A 17,855-nucleotide genomic window follows, 5' to 3' on the forward strand; every position below is an offset into this window, starting at 1 on the left:
TTCCATGCACGTTCTTCATTTGGTTTCATTTTCTACTTCTAGAAGATTGCATTTTGGAAATATATTTGGAAGGGGTTTCCCATTATTCAAATAAATTAAGATAACATCTAAATTTCCATGTTCAGTAAGTTTAAACATAAATTGTATGTACTAATACATAAATAGAATCATTTTTTATCTTTAATTTCTTTTTAATAAATATACACTTTCGTATTTAAATTTAACTTCAAGATCTAATTTGATATCCAATTTTTTTATCCAATGAGATGTATGGATTTAATTTCAATGTTCAATTTGGTATATGATTTTTTGGTCCAATTAGTTACTTGAACATAATATTTTTGTTCATGTACCAATTTGATTTAAAAAGTTAAATTCAAATACATAATTAAATAAAAAAAAGTGTAAGTACCAATTAATATATGTGTTGTAATATTTTGTGTTAGAAAGATATTTTGTGTTGTAATTAAATAAAAAATATTTTAAATTTAAATTATTTTAACTTTATTCTAATTTTGAAATTATTGAATAAAATCGAAAAATAAATGAGTCTACCATAAGTAAAAGTAAAACGTCGGAAATAAAATTTGATTTTGACTTTTTAATTTGATGAAAAGGATCCTCATTTACACGACTTTAAATCCTTCTTATCATCTTTAACATAAAGGCCAACTTGGCTTCGACGTTTTCATCATAGCATCATATTCCGATACTCGATCCCGACGCCTAAACCGCTCCTCCTGTCTTCTTATTCGGAGTCCGATTCCATATTAGTATTTCTCATTGCCTTCAATCCTCTTGGTCTCTGCAAACGTTACATTTTAACCACTTCAAGTTCAGATAAAAACGCCCACTAAACTCGAAAAACGAGCATACACTGTTTAAAATACGATTGTCAAACTTAAGACTCGATGTTTGAATTAACCATTTGTATAAATCATGAACGAATTTGAACAACTATATATGACATTGATATCGTACATAGATTCGATCAGAGAAAAAATTCGAAAAAACAATAACGGTGATTTCAGCGAAAGTACAATTCTACTTATTTTGATACCTTCTTTGTCATCTTCTTCTCCCTGACCTCGTATCGTTCGAGGGTTAAATCGCATAGCCACGCCCCCGGACTTACTAGCTGTACAAAAATAATTTCGGAATTAGAATTTTATAAGGCTTAAATATAAATGTTAAACAATGGTTTACGTATTTCTTATCCAAAAACAACGACGCAGAATGTTCTTTTAGTGCCGCAGATGATTACATCAACAAGACTTAAACCATGAATTTTAAAATCACTACAAGACGATATAATAATACAATAATTTAAAAAAATAAAATTCATGTGGGAAGTTTTTTAAGGATATCAGGATTTTGTTGAGGGTGAAAAACTGAAGGTTTTCAACGTCATCTTAACATTGGGTGATGTTCCATTTGCCCCAATTTTTTAGATGAAAACTATATTGACCTGATGTAAATAATATTTACTATTTTCGTTCGGTAAGATATTAAGAAAATAAACATTATAATAGTTATCTTGAAATATATAAAGAAGAACGTTATAGTCATTATCTAGGTATGATCGAGCTGGGAATATTTTAAATTTAAATCCAACTCCGCCCCAACTGTGATTTCCTTCACAAAACACGCACTGACATTCTAAAATCCAAATTTGAGAAAATGATTTTATAAAATTAAATCAGATCAAAACTCTTCATGTATTTTTAACTGTATTGCCTTCACCTAAATTATGTGTGATCCAATGAGAATGTCTAAGGAAAGACGAACTAATATACTACTAAGAAACGACGTGACTGGAAATCAATAAGATATTTAACAAAATCGGTTAAGTGCTACCGGAAATGTTGACTGATAATAATGTTGTAAGTGAAAAACACGAAGAAATATTAAAAAATTTGGCAAATGACAAACTTTGCTTATCGGTAGGTATTGATAACGTGTACAGTAGTATCGATATATATATAGTAATATATAAGAAAGTGAAGAAAACTGGTTAAAAGTAGACATGTATCGATATCTTTATATGTATATGTATATATATAAAAAATAGCAATGCTTTAGTAATTTAAAAGAATTGCAATAAAAAAGACTATAAAGTATCGATACCTTACACACATATATCGATACATGACAATATAACAGGTTGAAATTTGATAAAACCAGTTTCAATTTGACAAAACCGGTAAAGAGCTACCAGAATTGTTGAAATTTGTATCGACACGTTTATAAGTAAATGTATCAAAGTATCGATACTTTAGGAATTTAAAAGAATTGCAATAATATCGGCTATAAAGTATTGATACCTTAAACACATGTATCGATACATGACAATATAATAGGTTTAAATTTGACAAAACCGGTAAAGATCTATTGGAATGGTTGAAATTTGTATTGATACGTTTAAAGTATATGTACCAAAGTATCGGTACTTTAGGAATTTAAAAGAATTGCAATAATAACGACTATAAAGTATCGATACCTTAGACACATGTATCGATACATGACAATATAACCAATTTAAATTTGACAAAATCGATTTCAATTTGACAAAACCGGTAAAGAGCTATCGAAATTATTGAAATTTGTATTGATACTTTTATAAGTATATGTACCAAAGTATTGATACTTTAGGAATTTAAAAGAATTGCAATAATAGAGACTATAAAGTATTGATACATTATACACATTTATCGATACATGACAATATAATATGTTTAAATTTGACAAAACCAGTTTAAATTTGACAAAACCGGTAAAGAGCTACTGGAATAGTTGAAATTTGTATCGATATGTTTATAATTATATGTACCAAAGTATCGATACTTTAGGAATTTAAAAGAATTGCAATAATAATGCCTATAAAGTATCAATACCTTAGACACATGTATCGATACATGACTATAACATGTTTAAATTTGACAAAACCAGTTTTAATTTGACAAACTGATAAAGAACTACTGGAATGGTTGAAATTTGTATCGATACTTTTATAAATATATGTACCAAAATATCGATACTTTAGGAATTTAAAAGAATTTCAATAATAGCGCCTATAAAGTATCGATACCTTAGACACGTGTATCGATACATGACAATATAACATGTTGAAATTTGACAAAACCAGTTTCAATTTGAGAAAACTGGTAAAGTGCTACTGGAATTGTTTAAAATATCGATATGTTTATAAGCATATGTACCATAGTATCGGTACTTAAGGAATTTAAAAGAAATGAAAAAAGAAAAACGTCTCGAAAGTATCGATACCTTACCAAAAGTATCGACACTTGGGGAATGATATCGATTAAATATAAATAACATAACCGATTAAAATATCAAAGGCATTGCTAACAGAGAATTTGAAGGGGCATTATGTTATGCGAAATAGATAGAAGACAGTCATAGTTTTTGAAATCGAAGTGTATTAGTTGATGCGAGATAGAAGCAAGGCGATTTTAAAAGTATAGTTGTTTGTTACTACAATTAAATCGAAAGGAATGTTGTCGAAACCCTAGTTTTTTAGTATTGTAGTATTCAAAAGTATGAGTTAGATTTTAAGGTTTGGGGTTTTCAAAGTAAAGAAAGATTTGGGACCTGTTATAGGTAGAAATTGATATTCTAGGTAGAAAATAAATATCGATACTTTTATATAATGTTATAGGTAGAAATTGATATTGTAGGTTGTATAAAGGTACCTATACTTGTATTAGATACTATTCTCATTCCTTTGAACGCAAGCGATTACTATAGGATTAGTTATCGAAACTTGTGTATTGAATAAACTGTATGTAACTTGTATTTGATATGATTTAATTTAATGATTGAATGTTCATAAACTGATATATGAAGGAAAAATGAAGTCAATGTATCTCGCAATTGTTCTTCGCGAAGATGACATTGAAATGGAGCCCGATAATATCAACAATGAAGAAAATCGAAAGCAACCACTGTGTGGATATATGCACTTCTAGTAAGTATCAATGTATTTGTGTAATTGTTGTTGAAATGATAATTGGATTAAAGTATTTAAGAACTTGAAATTGATTACAAATTTCAAATCTTGACAGTATGACTGAATGCCAGAGGATGAAGAAAGCTGGTATTTACAACACTGGTTCAGTATGTAAACTGAATCTAGAATGAGTATTATTTAGCGTTAATTTATTGATTAAGAAATATTTATGCATAATTTCAGGTGAAACATGAGGTGTTGGAGAAATGAAAGTCGATGAGTAATGCTGAGAAGGAACCATATGTGACACTATCCAAAAATGATAGAAAACAATATAAAGCTTGGAGAAAAACACATGAAAAGAATGTATTCATTAAACTTGTAAATACTGTGATAAATGAAATATAAAAACACTAACATTATATATTTTTAGCACATATAAGAAGTGTCGACAAGGTGTAGCATCAAAAGAATGAACGACATAATTGAATACTTGAAGCATAAGAACAAAGTACATGTGCTGAAAGAAATGAAGTTCGGATTTTTTATAGGAGTGAGTGATCAACCAATTTGGATGGAATTGTGTCGATCGTTGATGTAGGAATTTGATGTATAAAATTGTATAGTTCAATATGGTGAATATTCATTTCCTCTGGGGATCCCATGTGTTGTAGCCGTATTAGGTCCACAAGATAAATGCAATAATGTTGAAGAAGTAATTAAGACGAAGAACTGGAAAGCACTTCCCAACAAATATGATTTAAAGCCAAATGCGACATATTCTAGATTTGAGGAGGAAATTAAAAGTAATCGTTATGACGGGGATAACCTGAAAGCTCGGGTACTATTGTACCTTGTCGGAATCTTTCTTTGTCCAATGGGTGATACATCCCCTGACAAGAACAATATGAAGTTGATTTGCGACGAAGGTTTGAAAGGTGAATTCAATTGGGAAGAATATATCCATCAGAAATTGATTGATTCAATCATTAGCTTTCAGAAGGGCTGAAACCACACATACCTTAAAGGGTGCATAACAATCTTAGATGTAAATAAGTTGAAGGATGTGTTGGGTTAGAAAACTTTTAAGTATATTTATTATAGAAAATGATAAATTTCATTATAAATGCAGGTTATTTTGTTTGATTTTTGGTCTGATTGTGCAAGTGTGCCGACATTCTACAGGATCGGAGTGACACGCATCCGTGTATGAGGAAAGGAAGAAGTAGTTCGAGTGATAGCAAAATTGAAGTTGGAAAGACCGAGCAAGAAAGAAATGATAATAAAAGTAATTATATAATATTAAGGATTTAAAAAATTGTATTAATATTGTAATTTATTTTTTAAGGTTATTGGCAAGGAGGAGGAAGATAAGGAAGAAGAGAAGAAGAGAATGTAGTAGGGGATATTATGGTGAAGAGAGTGCAAGTAAATTTGATATTTTGATGTCTGAGTTGACGGATCTAAAAAAAGTCGTTTCTGATCGTTTGCAAAGACAATCCAGAATCGAAGAGGCGATTGAGAGCCTTAAGGGGAAGTGGGAGGAAATTGATAGAGTGGTGAAAGAATTGGTGAAATTGAGGGGTGATGAGAAAAGTATAAAAAAACGATGACGGGAAAATATAAGGGTTGAAATGAAAGATATGAAGAGTTACGCGGAGAAAAAAAATATGATGAATTAAAAAAATATGAAGAATAAAAGTTGGATGCAGTGAGGAGGAATGAGTTTAATGTTATGGGGACACTGGAGAATGTTATCGATTCTGAATTGGATTCAGAATGTCTTGCACCTAAAAAGAAGAAGCAGAAGGTAAGATGAATAAAAAAAATTGAATTTAATTTTGATTATTGTGTTGTGACTAATATTTGTAATCCAATTGTAGGTTAAAAAAGTCAAAATACCAAAAGAAATCGGTATATGGTGAAATGTGTGAATATGTATGTAATAGTGGGTTACCATTGAGGTAAGTAATATATATTGTTTTGTGAGTGATATTTAAATATTTATTTAAAAACATTAATTCAAATTTATTATATAGCAAAGTTGTAATCGAATTGGGAAAACAATTCGCCACAGTAGTCGACGTTGTGACGTTAAAACCAATAGAATGTGTTAGTGGTGTGGTAAGTAGAAAGTATACATTGTTAAAACCTAGAGAATATGTTATAATTGTGTAATTAATTTTGTTAGGTTATTGATTTGGTCGGCTGGGTGTTGGTTCACGATTCAAAGAAGAAGATACCAGGGAAGCGAAAGATTGCCTACATTTCATACAATTTTGTGGTGAGTTAAATTAATAATGTTGAAAAGTAATGTTATGGATGATCAATTAATAATGATTGTCGAGAAATGCAGTTAATTGTGTTAGAACACATGCCAAGTGTTGATGATGTTGCGAGCTTTTGGGAGTGTATATTGAAAGACTATTCAAAATATGGATACTTGTACCGATATCGATACTTTTATTCCAATATGCTTGTCAAACAATTTGCACGCCAAATATATCGATACACATTATTAAAGTATCGATATTTATAATTTCAAATAATATATGCAAAGTATGAAAATGTCTAAGTATCGATACTTCTTATGCCGGTATGGATACTTTTATTTCAGTATGCTTGTCAAACAATTTGCACGACAAATGTATCGATACACATTATTAAAGTATCAATATTTATAATTTCGAAACAATGTATGCTTATGAAAATGTCCAAGTATCGATACTTCTCATGTCGGTATAGATACTTTTATTCCATTATGCTTGTCAAACAATTTGCATGCCAAATGTATCGATGCACATTATTAAAGTATCGATATTTATAATTTCGAAACAATGTATGCAAAGTATGAAAATATCCAAGTATCGATACTTCTTATGATTGTATGAATACTTTTATTCTAATATGATTCTCAAACAATTTGCACGCATTTTGTATCGATACGCACATATAAAGTATCGATACTTGAAATTTCGAAACATATTACTTTAAAATAGTAGGTAAATTAATAATGTAAAAGGTAAAAGTCTACCGATATAATGATAATAGGTGTAAATACCAAGTATCGATACTCTTTATATAAATATGAATATTTTTATTCCAGTATGCTTCTCAAACAATTTGCACACAAAATGTATCGATACATGTATAAAGTATCGCTACTTGAAATTTCGAAACCTGTTACTTTAAAGTAATAGGTAAATTAACAATGTAAACGGTAAAAGTCTACTGGTATATTAATAATAGGCTATCGATACTTTTATATATGTATTGATACATTTGATCTAAACAACACTAATATTTTCAACACAAGTATCAATATTAAATCAATTAACCGATTAGGTTATAAATATTTTATCGGTTACATTATGATTAACCTATAAACAAACCGGTATCAATGTTCAAGTATTAGGTTGTGCTTTGTTTTTATTCGGTAGGCATATTTTTTTGTCTTAGTTATTTAAATAAGAATCGACCGTCAAGTAATCTCCATACTTATATCGATATGTCGCTCCCCCAAAAGGCATATATCTCTTCCACTCCAACAAATACCACCGTTCACGAAAATTGCACCATTCAAGCTTCTTTAAATATCCCCTCGATTGGAGACATTTCTTGCAACTATTACGATAAGATTTGCATGTAAATTTAAACATATTTTACCATAAATTAGGGTTTTAGTGATTTAAAGATTCAAAAATTTGTTCTTAATGTGCTTGTGATTCATATAACAACCTCTATATACACTCCTAAAAATGGCTCCAAAACGTCCGAGAAGTAGTTCTTTTCAACTAAAACCTTCTTCTCAACCAAGATCTTCTTAACCAAGGTCTTCTTCTCAAGTAAGGTCATATGATCAAATCAAGACATTTGATACAAACAACTTTAGAACTGATAAAGAGAAAGAAAAATTTTATCGATATTTCAAAGCAAGAAAGACTCGTCCCGAATGTGTTATTGACATGGATTTACAGATTGGGGTTGACTTAAATTTCTTGATGTAGAACAAAAATATTTCTCAAACCTTGTTCGAGTGTTCTACAATAATGTTTCATTCCACCGTGAGCCTAATAGGAACAACATCATCAGAATTAATACTCATGTAATGGGGAATGATATATATATATATATATATATCTCCGGAATCTATTGCTACAGGTATATGTTGTTGAGAATAAAGGGGATTTCGATGAAACTGATTTAGATCCTACAATTAAAAGTGTGGATAGAAATAGCCTTATTCACCTAGATGTAGAGGCTAGATTGTTTCACAAAATTGTCATTTGGTTTATTCGACCTTTCGGTGGAAAATTTTTCATAATTCGAGATATCGATTATTAGTGGTTAGCGAAGTATAGCTCAAAAACTGCTCCAAACATTACACAACTGATATTTGACACACTTGTTAATTTAGTCAAAAAGGATGAATCTATTACAACGTCACTACCACATTGATGTGTCATTACTCATCTATTGAAGAATAATGAAGTAGATTTTTTGCTTAACTACCATGTTCGCTTATCCCGAAAAATTGACATGTTATCCATGACTAAAGTCGGATACGAATTTATTGAAAATGTCGGTTGAACTAAAAAAGATGACATTGGAGCAGAACAAGAGTAAGAGTAATTGGACCCTATTGACAATGATGACCATTAACTGATAGAAGAGGCTAGGGTTGAAGAGGATATTACAATGAAGTCAGTGATGGAGTACATGGTTAATTTCTGAGAGCATTTTGATTATCGTGTGGTGCACATTAATGACCAAATCGAGGAAACGCGAGCCAACATTTCATCATTGTGTGATGAAGTTTACAACTTGCGTAACGAATTCCTTCAATGACATCATACGAGTTAGGTATTTCATTCTTTATGCTCTAAATATTTACATGTTTTAAAATATATTTGTTTTTCTTATAACAGCGATGGAGAAGACGGTGGACAATCAAGTGATGAGTGAAGAGAATGACATTACAGATGATGATGATGATGAGGATGAAGATCCAAACAAATATATGGTGTCTGCAACACCACCGGTAAGAAAACTAGTTATTTTTATATAAATGAAATCATTGCATACTTTTCAAAAAATACTAAAGTCTTTAAAATTGTTTAATTTCTATACATTATTTTAACCTATAAACGTACTATTTTAATGTAATTTTGTTCATGTTATAGATGTTATACTATGACCAGGTGTATATGAATTTCTTCATTTATGTTTAGAAAACTTTGTTGTTGTCATTTGGTCTTCGAAGTTGAGGTAAACACAGTTACGATATTGAATTACTATAGATAAATAAATAATTTACAATTGGATGTTTCTCATGGTAATTGTTAACAATTTCAGGCATAACATTGATCGTGCACTTGACAAACTACATTTATTGTCTGACCAATTTATATTCATTTGGGTAAGATGCGTGTTTTTTTTTTTTTTTGCGTTGCTTACTTTTATTTATTTATGATTCCTACAAATTTATGTTTGACTATTTATATAAACAGGATCAAGGAAAATGTAAAAAAAAAAAAGATGAAGTAACATACTATAAAGATCTCCAAGATGTTTGGAATACGTATTCTGAATATAACCCGGGAAATACAGTGTTTGTGAATGATTTAGCGTAAATAATTATTTATAATCAGTAAGTTATATGTTTGTGATATGTTCTTTATGTTAAGTTATATGTTAATACATTTGTTCATTCACAATTTATGTATTTATATAGCAATACATTTACATATGTTCACATCCCTTTAACGGTTCATCTTTGAACGACAATGCTTTAGGTATGACACAAATTTATGTCCACTTATGCGAAATTGATTTATTATTACATTATTAAACATGTTAGGTTTGCTAATTTCAATTATTTATATATGTCCTTAGGAAAAGGCAGAAACATCCGCGATTATTTGGAAATTTTGACAAATGCGCCTAATATTCCAGACTTTGTCCGAAATAACCCTTTTTCTTTGGTTTAATTCTTTGTGGGTGGACAATTAGAACATCCTTAATTTATTTATTGATGACATGATTGTTATGTATAACATTGTTCTGTAGGTTTGGTTTAGTTATATTATGTGTATATTTTTTATCCATACACATAATGCATTATTTTCAATTTTAATGTACTCAAACATATCAAATAATAATTGTATACTAAACATTTTAATATTCCTATCCACAATACAACATGTGACTTACACAGTAAAGATTCTATTCTGATGGGACACTGTAAAGAATCCACTACAAGATGTGACTTTCTCGACTTTTCTTTCATTCACGTATATGTTGTTGATTTACCTATTACTTTAAAGTAATATGTTTCGAAATTATAAGTATCAATATTTTATATATGTGTATCGATACATTTTGCGTGCAAATTATTTGAGAAGCATATTGAAATAAAAGTATCCATATCTATATAAAAGTATCGATACTTGGTATTTGCACCTATTATCAATATATCGGATTGAATCCATTTCATCCAGCTTATTAAGATAGGATAACCGAAATCGTCTAAGAGAAACATACCTGCAAGAGACTAACTATTTGCTTGTGTAAATACCAAGTATCAATACTTTTATATAGGCATTGATACTTTTATTCTAGTATGATTCTCAAACAAATTACATGTAAAATGTATCGATACACATATATAAAATATTAATACTTGGAATTTCGAAACCTATTACTTTAAAGTAATAGGTTAATTAACAATGTAAACGATAAAAGTTTACCGGTATATTGATAATAGGCGTAAATAACAAGTATCAATACTTTTTTATAGGTATGAATACTTTTATTCCAGTATGTTTTTCAAACAATTTGCATGCAAAATGTATCGATACACATATATAAAGTATCGATACTTATAATTTCAAAGTCTATTACTTTAAAGTAATAGGTAAATTAACAATGTACACGGTAAACATTTCTACCGATATAATGAAAATAGGTGTAAATGTCCAAGTATCGATACTTATAATTTCGAAACCTATTAAGTAATAGTTAAATTAACAATGTACACGGTAAACGTTTCTACCAGTATAATGAAAATAGGCGTATATGTCCAAGTAACGATACTCATATATAAAGTATCGATACTTATAATTTCGAAACCTATTATTTTAAAGTAATAGGTAAATTAACAATGTACACGATAAATGTTTCTATCGATATTATGAAAATAGGCGTAAATATACAAGTATAGATACTATCATATAAATATTGATACTTATAATTTCAAAACCTAAGTAAATTAACAATATACACGGTAATATATTGATAATATTGAAAACAAATTAAGTAATTAACATATTTTGTTTTCGCCAGATTTCTAAGGCTCCATCAGCTTTAAGCATGCAATACCTATTACATTAAATAAAGATTACTTCTTATGATTTTATGGTTGATAATGTTTCCAGTAATTAACATATTTTGTTATTGTAGAATTTATAAGGCTCCATCAGCTTAAACTTTGGTAACATTTTAGACGCTACCGAATATGTTGATAGTATTGATAACAAATTAAGTAATTAACATATTTTTTTTACCGTCTGATTTCTAAGGTCCCATTAATTTTAAAAAGGTGCTACATATTACGTTAAAAAGCACTACCTGTTATGTTAATTATGATTAATAATGTTTTCAGTAATTAACCTTTTATGTTAAAGTTACAACTTTTTTTGTACATTTTACATACAACAATGATATTGTCGGTTATTACCATTATTATTACCAACACAAATAATATTTTTGATGAAAACATGAAACATTTATTATAACGCTTTTAACCGGTTACCTATTTAACCAGTTATACTATTTTTTTTTGACCATATTTCAACCATGGCTACAGCTATGCAAAAAAGTAAACCCTACAATGGCAGCATATTCCCAGAAATGCCCTCCCAGACAATGATAGCTTGACTAATGGATCGCCTGGCTGGTAACTGGTGTGCCCTATCTGCCCGTTTGCTTTTCACTTGCAAAACTAATAATTAGCATAACCCGAACATAACCACCCTCTTTTTTTATAATATAGTGTGTTGTGTGGTCCAGTTTTAATATTCATGCTATTTTTTCAATTATAAAAAAAAAATCCATATGATCGTCGGTAAGAATAACTGTTCAGATTAGATCATATTTTAAGTTGTGACCTAAAACCCAATTCTAGAATTATATTCCTTACCCAATACCCTCTAATAATATTTTTTTATCTTAAATATAATCCAACCTTATTTTTTCACAAAATTCAACTTGATTCAATTTACCAGTAGGCGTGCATTGCGCAACTACATCAAAGTAGTACACACAAGCAAACCATTATGGTCACAGCCTTTCCAGCCAGGTTCTAATCCACTCATTGGTTGGCACGTATACAACTATGTTTCACTTACTGTCCCTTTACCTACTCTAAAAGGTTTTCTATTTGACGTGTAATTCACGGGTAGTTCTCCCCTGCTATAAGTCTTGTATTGTACGTCGTCTACATAATCTAAAAGGTTTTAAAATCGAAATATCCTCTAATCTAATGACTAATTATTCAATTTGCGTTAAATTTAAAATAGAACTTCCGATTCAATTCAAGTAAAAGAGTGAGAGAGCTTACGTTGAGGGTTCGTTGAATGAATTTCGCTCGTTTTTTGGGTCTCTGTGGCAGTTTAGATCCTTTGATGGCCATGAAATCCTCTTCCTTCTCTTTATTCGTCAAAGCGATCACGAATTTCGGCGGCCAAACGATGGGCGGAGCATCTGCCTCGCCGCTTCCTGAAGAGGAGCCTCCCTTTTTGCTGTCGTGAGCCATCTCAGAAGACGCCGCTGATTTGCTTTGGTGGTGGTTGTTATCATGGTTGTTGTGGCTGGTTCGCTGGTGGAGCTGCTGGTGATTGTTATGATTGTTACCACCCACTCTCTTATCGTGCGCACCCCTATCTGGCGAAGCGAATCCTCTTACAGCTGTTCCGTTGCTTTGGTCTCTCATAGCACTGGAGTTCTCAGAGTTTCTGGGAAAACATTAACATCAACAAATCACATACAGGAATACAAAGACAAAAAGCACCATAAAAATAAAAAAAATGAAAAAGAAAAAATAAACTACAGTAAATTTTGGAAAATAAAAAAGGATTAAATTGTAAATAAATTTATGAATATAACCTTGTAGTGATATAGAATTCTAGATCGGTTGGTGGAAGTATTGGCTTTCTTAAGGGGCGAGACTTTGGGATTGGTTTTAAACAAGGACAGTTGTAAAAAGGAAATCAAGTGAATTTATGGCCGTTGGATTAAAGGCCATTTCTTTTCCCTTTTTTGGCCTTTATGGTGAGATATGTGTTGGTATTAGAAAGTGGGACCAGATTCCCATATCTAATTTCTGATCGACGGCTTAAAGAGGGTTTGGACTTTGGAGATCAAAACAGACTATTTGCAGGTAACTGTCTATTTTTACATGGTTGATGTTTTCCAAGTTGTCCACGGATGCTCGGTTTAGGATCAGGTGTGGTAAGGTAGACGGAAAATAAAACAATTTGTCAAATGTCTGGAGCAGGACAAAGAACAATCGAGAAAACGATAATAACTAATACTAAAAGAAAAAAAATATATTACTCAAAGTTGCAAAGGAGCATCAAAGAGTAATAGCAACAATCAAATTCAAAGCAACATCCACCTTTAATCTATAATCATAAATCTTTAATTAATATACATGATGAGATATGATCCGCTAATAAAAATATTAATTGTATAAAACTTGTTAATTAAAATATAAATATAAATGATATATGAATTAAACAGACGATTTTAAAACTTTGAGCATATATATTACCTTTTTTTTAAAATAATAATTAATTTTATTTTAGCACCACTCATTTATTTACATTCATCTAAAGATTATAATTTCTTATAAAATTTATAAATTTTACATAATATAAACTAGGGTGGGCTTAAATCGAGTTAGATTTTGAACCTTGAATCTGATCTGAGTAAAACACCCATTCAACTGTTATCTGATCCGAATTTAAAGAAGTTTCACCCTAATTCTGGTCCGATTTTAAAGTTAAAACTTTTACTCAATTTGATATGATTTGACACTAATATATATAATTTTATTTTTCTTAGATAAAATAAGAAACTAAGTAAAAAAACATATTGAAAGGAATATTATAACAATGATCTCTAAATATATAAAGGTCAAGTATATTATTATTCCTTCATAAGGTCGAGTATAATTTTTCCTAAACCGGATCTAACTCAACCTTATCCTTCAGAAACATCGACCTGATCCGAAATTAAAAAAAAAAAAACTGATCTTATATGATTGAAACTTGTCAAACTTAAATCAAATGTCCATCCGTAATATAAACATATCCTAATAATAATAATCTGAATCTGAATACAGTAAACATATTTGTTTCCCAGTTATGTTTTAACTTAAAAATCTAGGGAAAGATCAAAGATTCAAGAAGAAACACAAGGAAATCTTAGCTAAAGGATCCTAGGGGATTTCCAATATTTGTATCTAGAGGAATATGGATGTTCACTAGATTAGCATGAGCAACCTGGCTTTTGTCATATCTACCAAAAATCAACAAAACTCCTAAAACACAGAAAAGGCGCCATTCTCATAAACACACCATGAGTTTTTATTTCCTAGAGGCGCCATTCTCATAAACACACCATGAATTTTTATTTCCTTCTCTCCAGAACCATACACTGGCGCCCGCCTGACCAAATTGGAGAGTGCACAAATACATATGAGCGTATTGAAAATAATTCAGCCCTGAATATGCATCAAATCATACAATGATGATGAAATGTTAGAATAGCAAATCTGAGGCTGAAATGTTAATTTTTTATACAAGAGAGAGGCACATTATATGCATTCACCAACTAGTCGACAGGCCCATCTGGAAAAAATATCCATCCAAACTTTGTCTAGGTTTTAGGAATGTGGCAACCAAGCGTTAAGCTTACCCATTTTTGGCACAAACCACTCCAATACTAGGGGAAAATAGAAGACAATTAACATATCATCCAAATCCAATTAGAAACATACACAATTTTATGTTAATGAGTATAGATTTAAGAATTTATTATTTAAATTAAGATATAAAATTTAAAAAAAAACATAAAATTAAATCATTAATAAAAAAATATCCCTAAATCCTCCTACTTATGATGCCCTAAAAAATTGAATATATTTAGATCGCGAATGACAATTAAGTAGACCGGAAATAAAAATAAATATCGATGTAATTTAATTTGAATTTTGATGTTATAAAACACATTATTCAAAATTTATATAATAATTCTTATATAATTTATTTAAAATTTCAAAAAATTATATGTAAAATAAATAATATAAGATTTATTATACAAATTTTGATTTATGTATTTTGATTAACATATTAAAAACATAGATTACATAAGAAGTATTGCTCCGTATCTATCTTTTTAATATATAACCAATAATTAAATGATCTAGTAGTAGGGATGGCAAACGGGCGGGTCGGGTGCGGATACCCCCTCCCCATCCCCATACCCATCTAATATTTTTCAATCCACCACCCGCCCACCACCCATGATGGATAAAAATTTTCAAATCCACACCCGCCCACGCGGGTACATTCTCAAATCCATCCCCACACCCACTATCCAACTAGAGTGTACCCGGCTAGACCCGCTTGACAGCAAACTTAGGTTATCATAAGCAACAAAACATAAAAAAACTAATACTTACTCATTTTGCCCTAAATTGATATCAAGTAGTCTAAGCTTTATTCCAATCCGAATTTCAGTACGTTTCGATAAGTTTTGAACACATGCAGATTAATATAAGATTTCGACATTTTAACTAGAAACTTGATATTAACATATGAAATCGAGAAATACGTAGAACCCAAACTGCCTGAAGATCGGCGCAATAATGAAAGAGAGGTTTGAAAGGAAAAAAATTATGCATAAACTTAACTTATCCCTAATATTTGGTTAAATAACAAGTTATATCTTATACAATATTAGGATTTATAAATTAGTCTCTAAAATTACACCTAAATTCATAATGTCCAAAATGTAATGGATATTTTACTAGGCGGGCGGATGTGGGGCGGGCGGATGTGAGGCGGGCGGATGCGGGGCGGGTAAGGTGTCAAACCCATTACCCGCGACGGATACCACTTTCTAAATCCACACCCGTCCACTACCCACTAAAATTACACCCATCCCCGCTCCAATTGGAGCGGGTGCGGTGCGGAATCCACGAAATTGTACCCGTTTGCCATCCCTATCTAGTAGGATGAGACACTAGATTCTTTAAGCAAAGTCAAGGGTTCGAATATTGACATTTAAGAATAGTAGTTTGGTTAGAAGGATCGCTCTCATATTAGAACTATGCAATATCCGATCAAATTATTTAATTAATAGATCAAATATCGATGATTATAGAAATATATACTAAAGTGTATATATAAAATATAATGGAAAAATAATAATTTTAAGAAAAATTTACTTCACAAATTCCTTAATTAGGAGAGATCTATTTAAAATCCATGGAATGATCCAATTTCATCGTCCTACCATTCCTATCATTCCTAGTGTTCGAATTCATTCCTATCATTCTTAGTGTTTGGATTCGAGATCTCAAAAAATAACAACGGTTCTTTTACCACTGGAGTCACTCAGTTTGTGTAGGATTGAGTTATTATGTGTAAAAAAGTAATTTTATATTGATTAAAGATTGTAGGATAAATAGAAATTAAAAATTAAGATTAAAAATTAGAAAATAGAAAATAGAAAGATTTTAACATATAAAAGGTGAAATTAACTAATTCAAATCAATAGGTTAATTTATATGAATAATACATATTCTAAAATAAATCATAAAAATAAAATTTAAAATAATTATTTAGAGAAATGGCAAAGAAAATAGTATCATTTCTCCAAATAGTTTTTGATAATATTAATGTAATTCATTTTAAAATTGGGGAAAATGTTATTTATAGAATTTCAGGCAAACAAGTTAAGTGGGACTAAGAATGCAAAAACGAAAGGAGCCTATGTTAAAATATCCGCCTCACAATTAAAATAAAAAACCTAACGCAGAAACGAGTGAATAAAAAAACATAAAAACCCAACCAATCAGAACGGAGCGTATGATACACGCGTCCGACACCCATTTAGAGAAGTGTAAAAACGTAAATTTCACACAGTACCTGATAATGCGCTGAGGTGGCGGAGCTTGAAGGGAAGCAGGCCGTTGACGGAGGTTAAACTATCCGTTCCCGTGATTATTATTGCTTGGCCGATTTGAAGAGTTCTTGTCGGCCCTCACGACACGGCGGTCGACTCGAACCGTGGTTCGATTAACCGGTCCAGACTATCGTCTTTGACCTGGATCTTCATACACCTGAGACGTTTCCGATTTCCCCACTGCAAAATGAAAGAAGATGACGACGCCGTTTGCTTGGCCGGATCCGAGCTGGATCTTAACAAGGCGCCGTCGACTCCTGCTCCTGCGGCTCTATCTCTGCTGTAGTTAGTGCTATTACCGATACCATTGTTATTATTGCTCCTTAATGAGTCCTCCATTCTTTCGTGCATGCCTGTCCCATCATGAAAGTGAAAATTGATAAATATAATTTTGGAAGAAAGTTTTTGATTCAATTTCAGAAATAAAGTGAAAGCGCCGATAAGGATAAGAAAAGGAAGAATTTGGATGTCACTTCCGTTAAAACGTTCACGCAATTTCAAGCAACAGTTGCCGCAGATGATCACCGGAATAGTTGCACCGGACGTCTAGGAATTTTCACAGAAAATTTTCACCAAAAAAATAACACTGATGAAAAGTTGAAGATTACTTTCAGGAAGTGCACTAAGAGGA

General features: G+C 30.8%; 1 protein-coding gene across 1 annotated transcript; it reads right to left on the bottom strand.

Moving 5' to 3' along the window:
* Positions 1-696: 696 nt before the first annotated feature.
* LOC120197724 lies at positions 697-17,351 on the bottom strand. The gene is made up of 4 exons (XM_039199142.1): positions 17,188-17,351; positions 12,591-12,984; positions 1,061-1,138; positions 697-805 (listed from the first exon to the last, which is right to left on the bottom strand). Exons 2-4 carry the CDS (start codon positions 12,960-12,962, stop codon positions 749-751), a joined length of 507 nt encoding a protein of 168 aa, XP_039055073.1. The 5' UTR covers positions 12,963-12,984; positions 17,188-17,351; the 3' UTR covers positions 697-748.
* Positions 17,352-17,855: the final 504 nt, after the last annotated feature.

This window comes from Hibiscus syriacus, unplaced genomic scaffold (assembly GCF_006381635.1).
Source record: "Hibiscus syriacus cultivar Baekdansim isolate YM2019G1 unplaced genomic scaffold, ASM638163v2 tig00117048_pilon, whole genome shotgun sequence".
Classification (NCBI taxonomy): Eukaryota; Viridiplantae; Streptophyta; class Magnoliopsida; order Malvales; family Malvaceae; genus Hibiscus; species Hibiscus syriacus.

What these genes read in the sequence shown, in the direction of transcription:
- LOC120197724 (XM_039199142.1), bottom strand. Translation starts at nt 12,962, where the DNA reads ATGAGAGACCAAAGCAACGGAACAGCTGTAAGAGGATTCGCTTCGCCA. An exon ending in TCATTCAACGAACCCTCAAC is followed by an intron (nt 1,139 to 12,590) that starts GTAAGCTCTCTC and finishes ATTTTTGTACAG; the next exon opens with CTAGTAAGTCCGGGGGCGTG. An exon ending in AGAAGAAGATGACAAAGAAG is followed by an intron (nt 806 to 1,060) that starts GTATCAAAATAA and finishes TAACGTTTGCAG; the next exon opens with AGACCAAGAGGATTGAAGGC.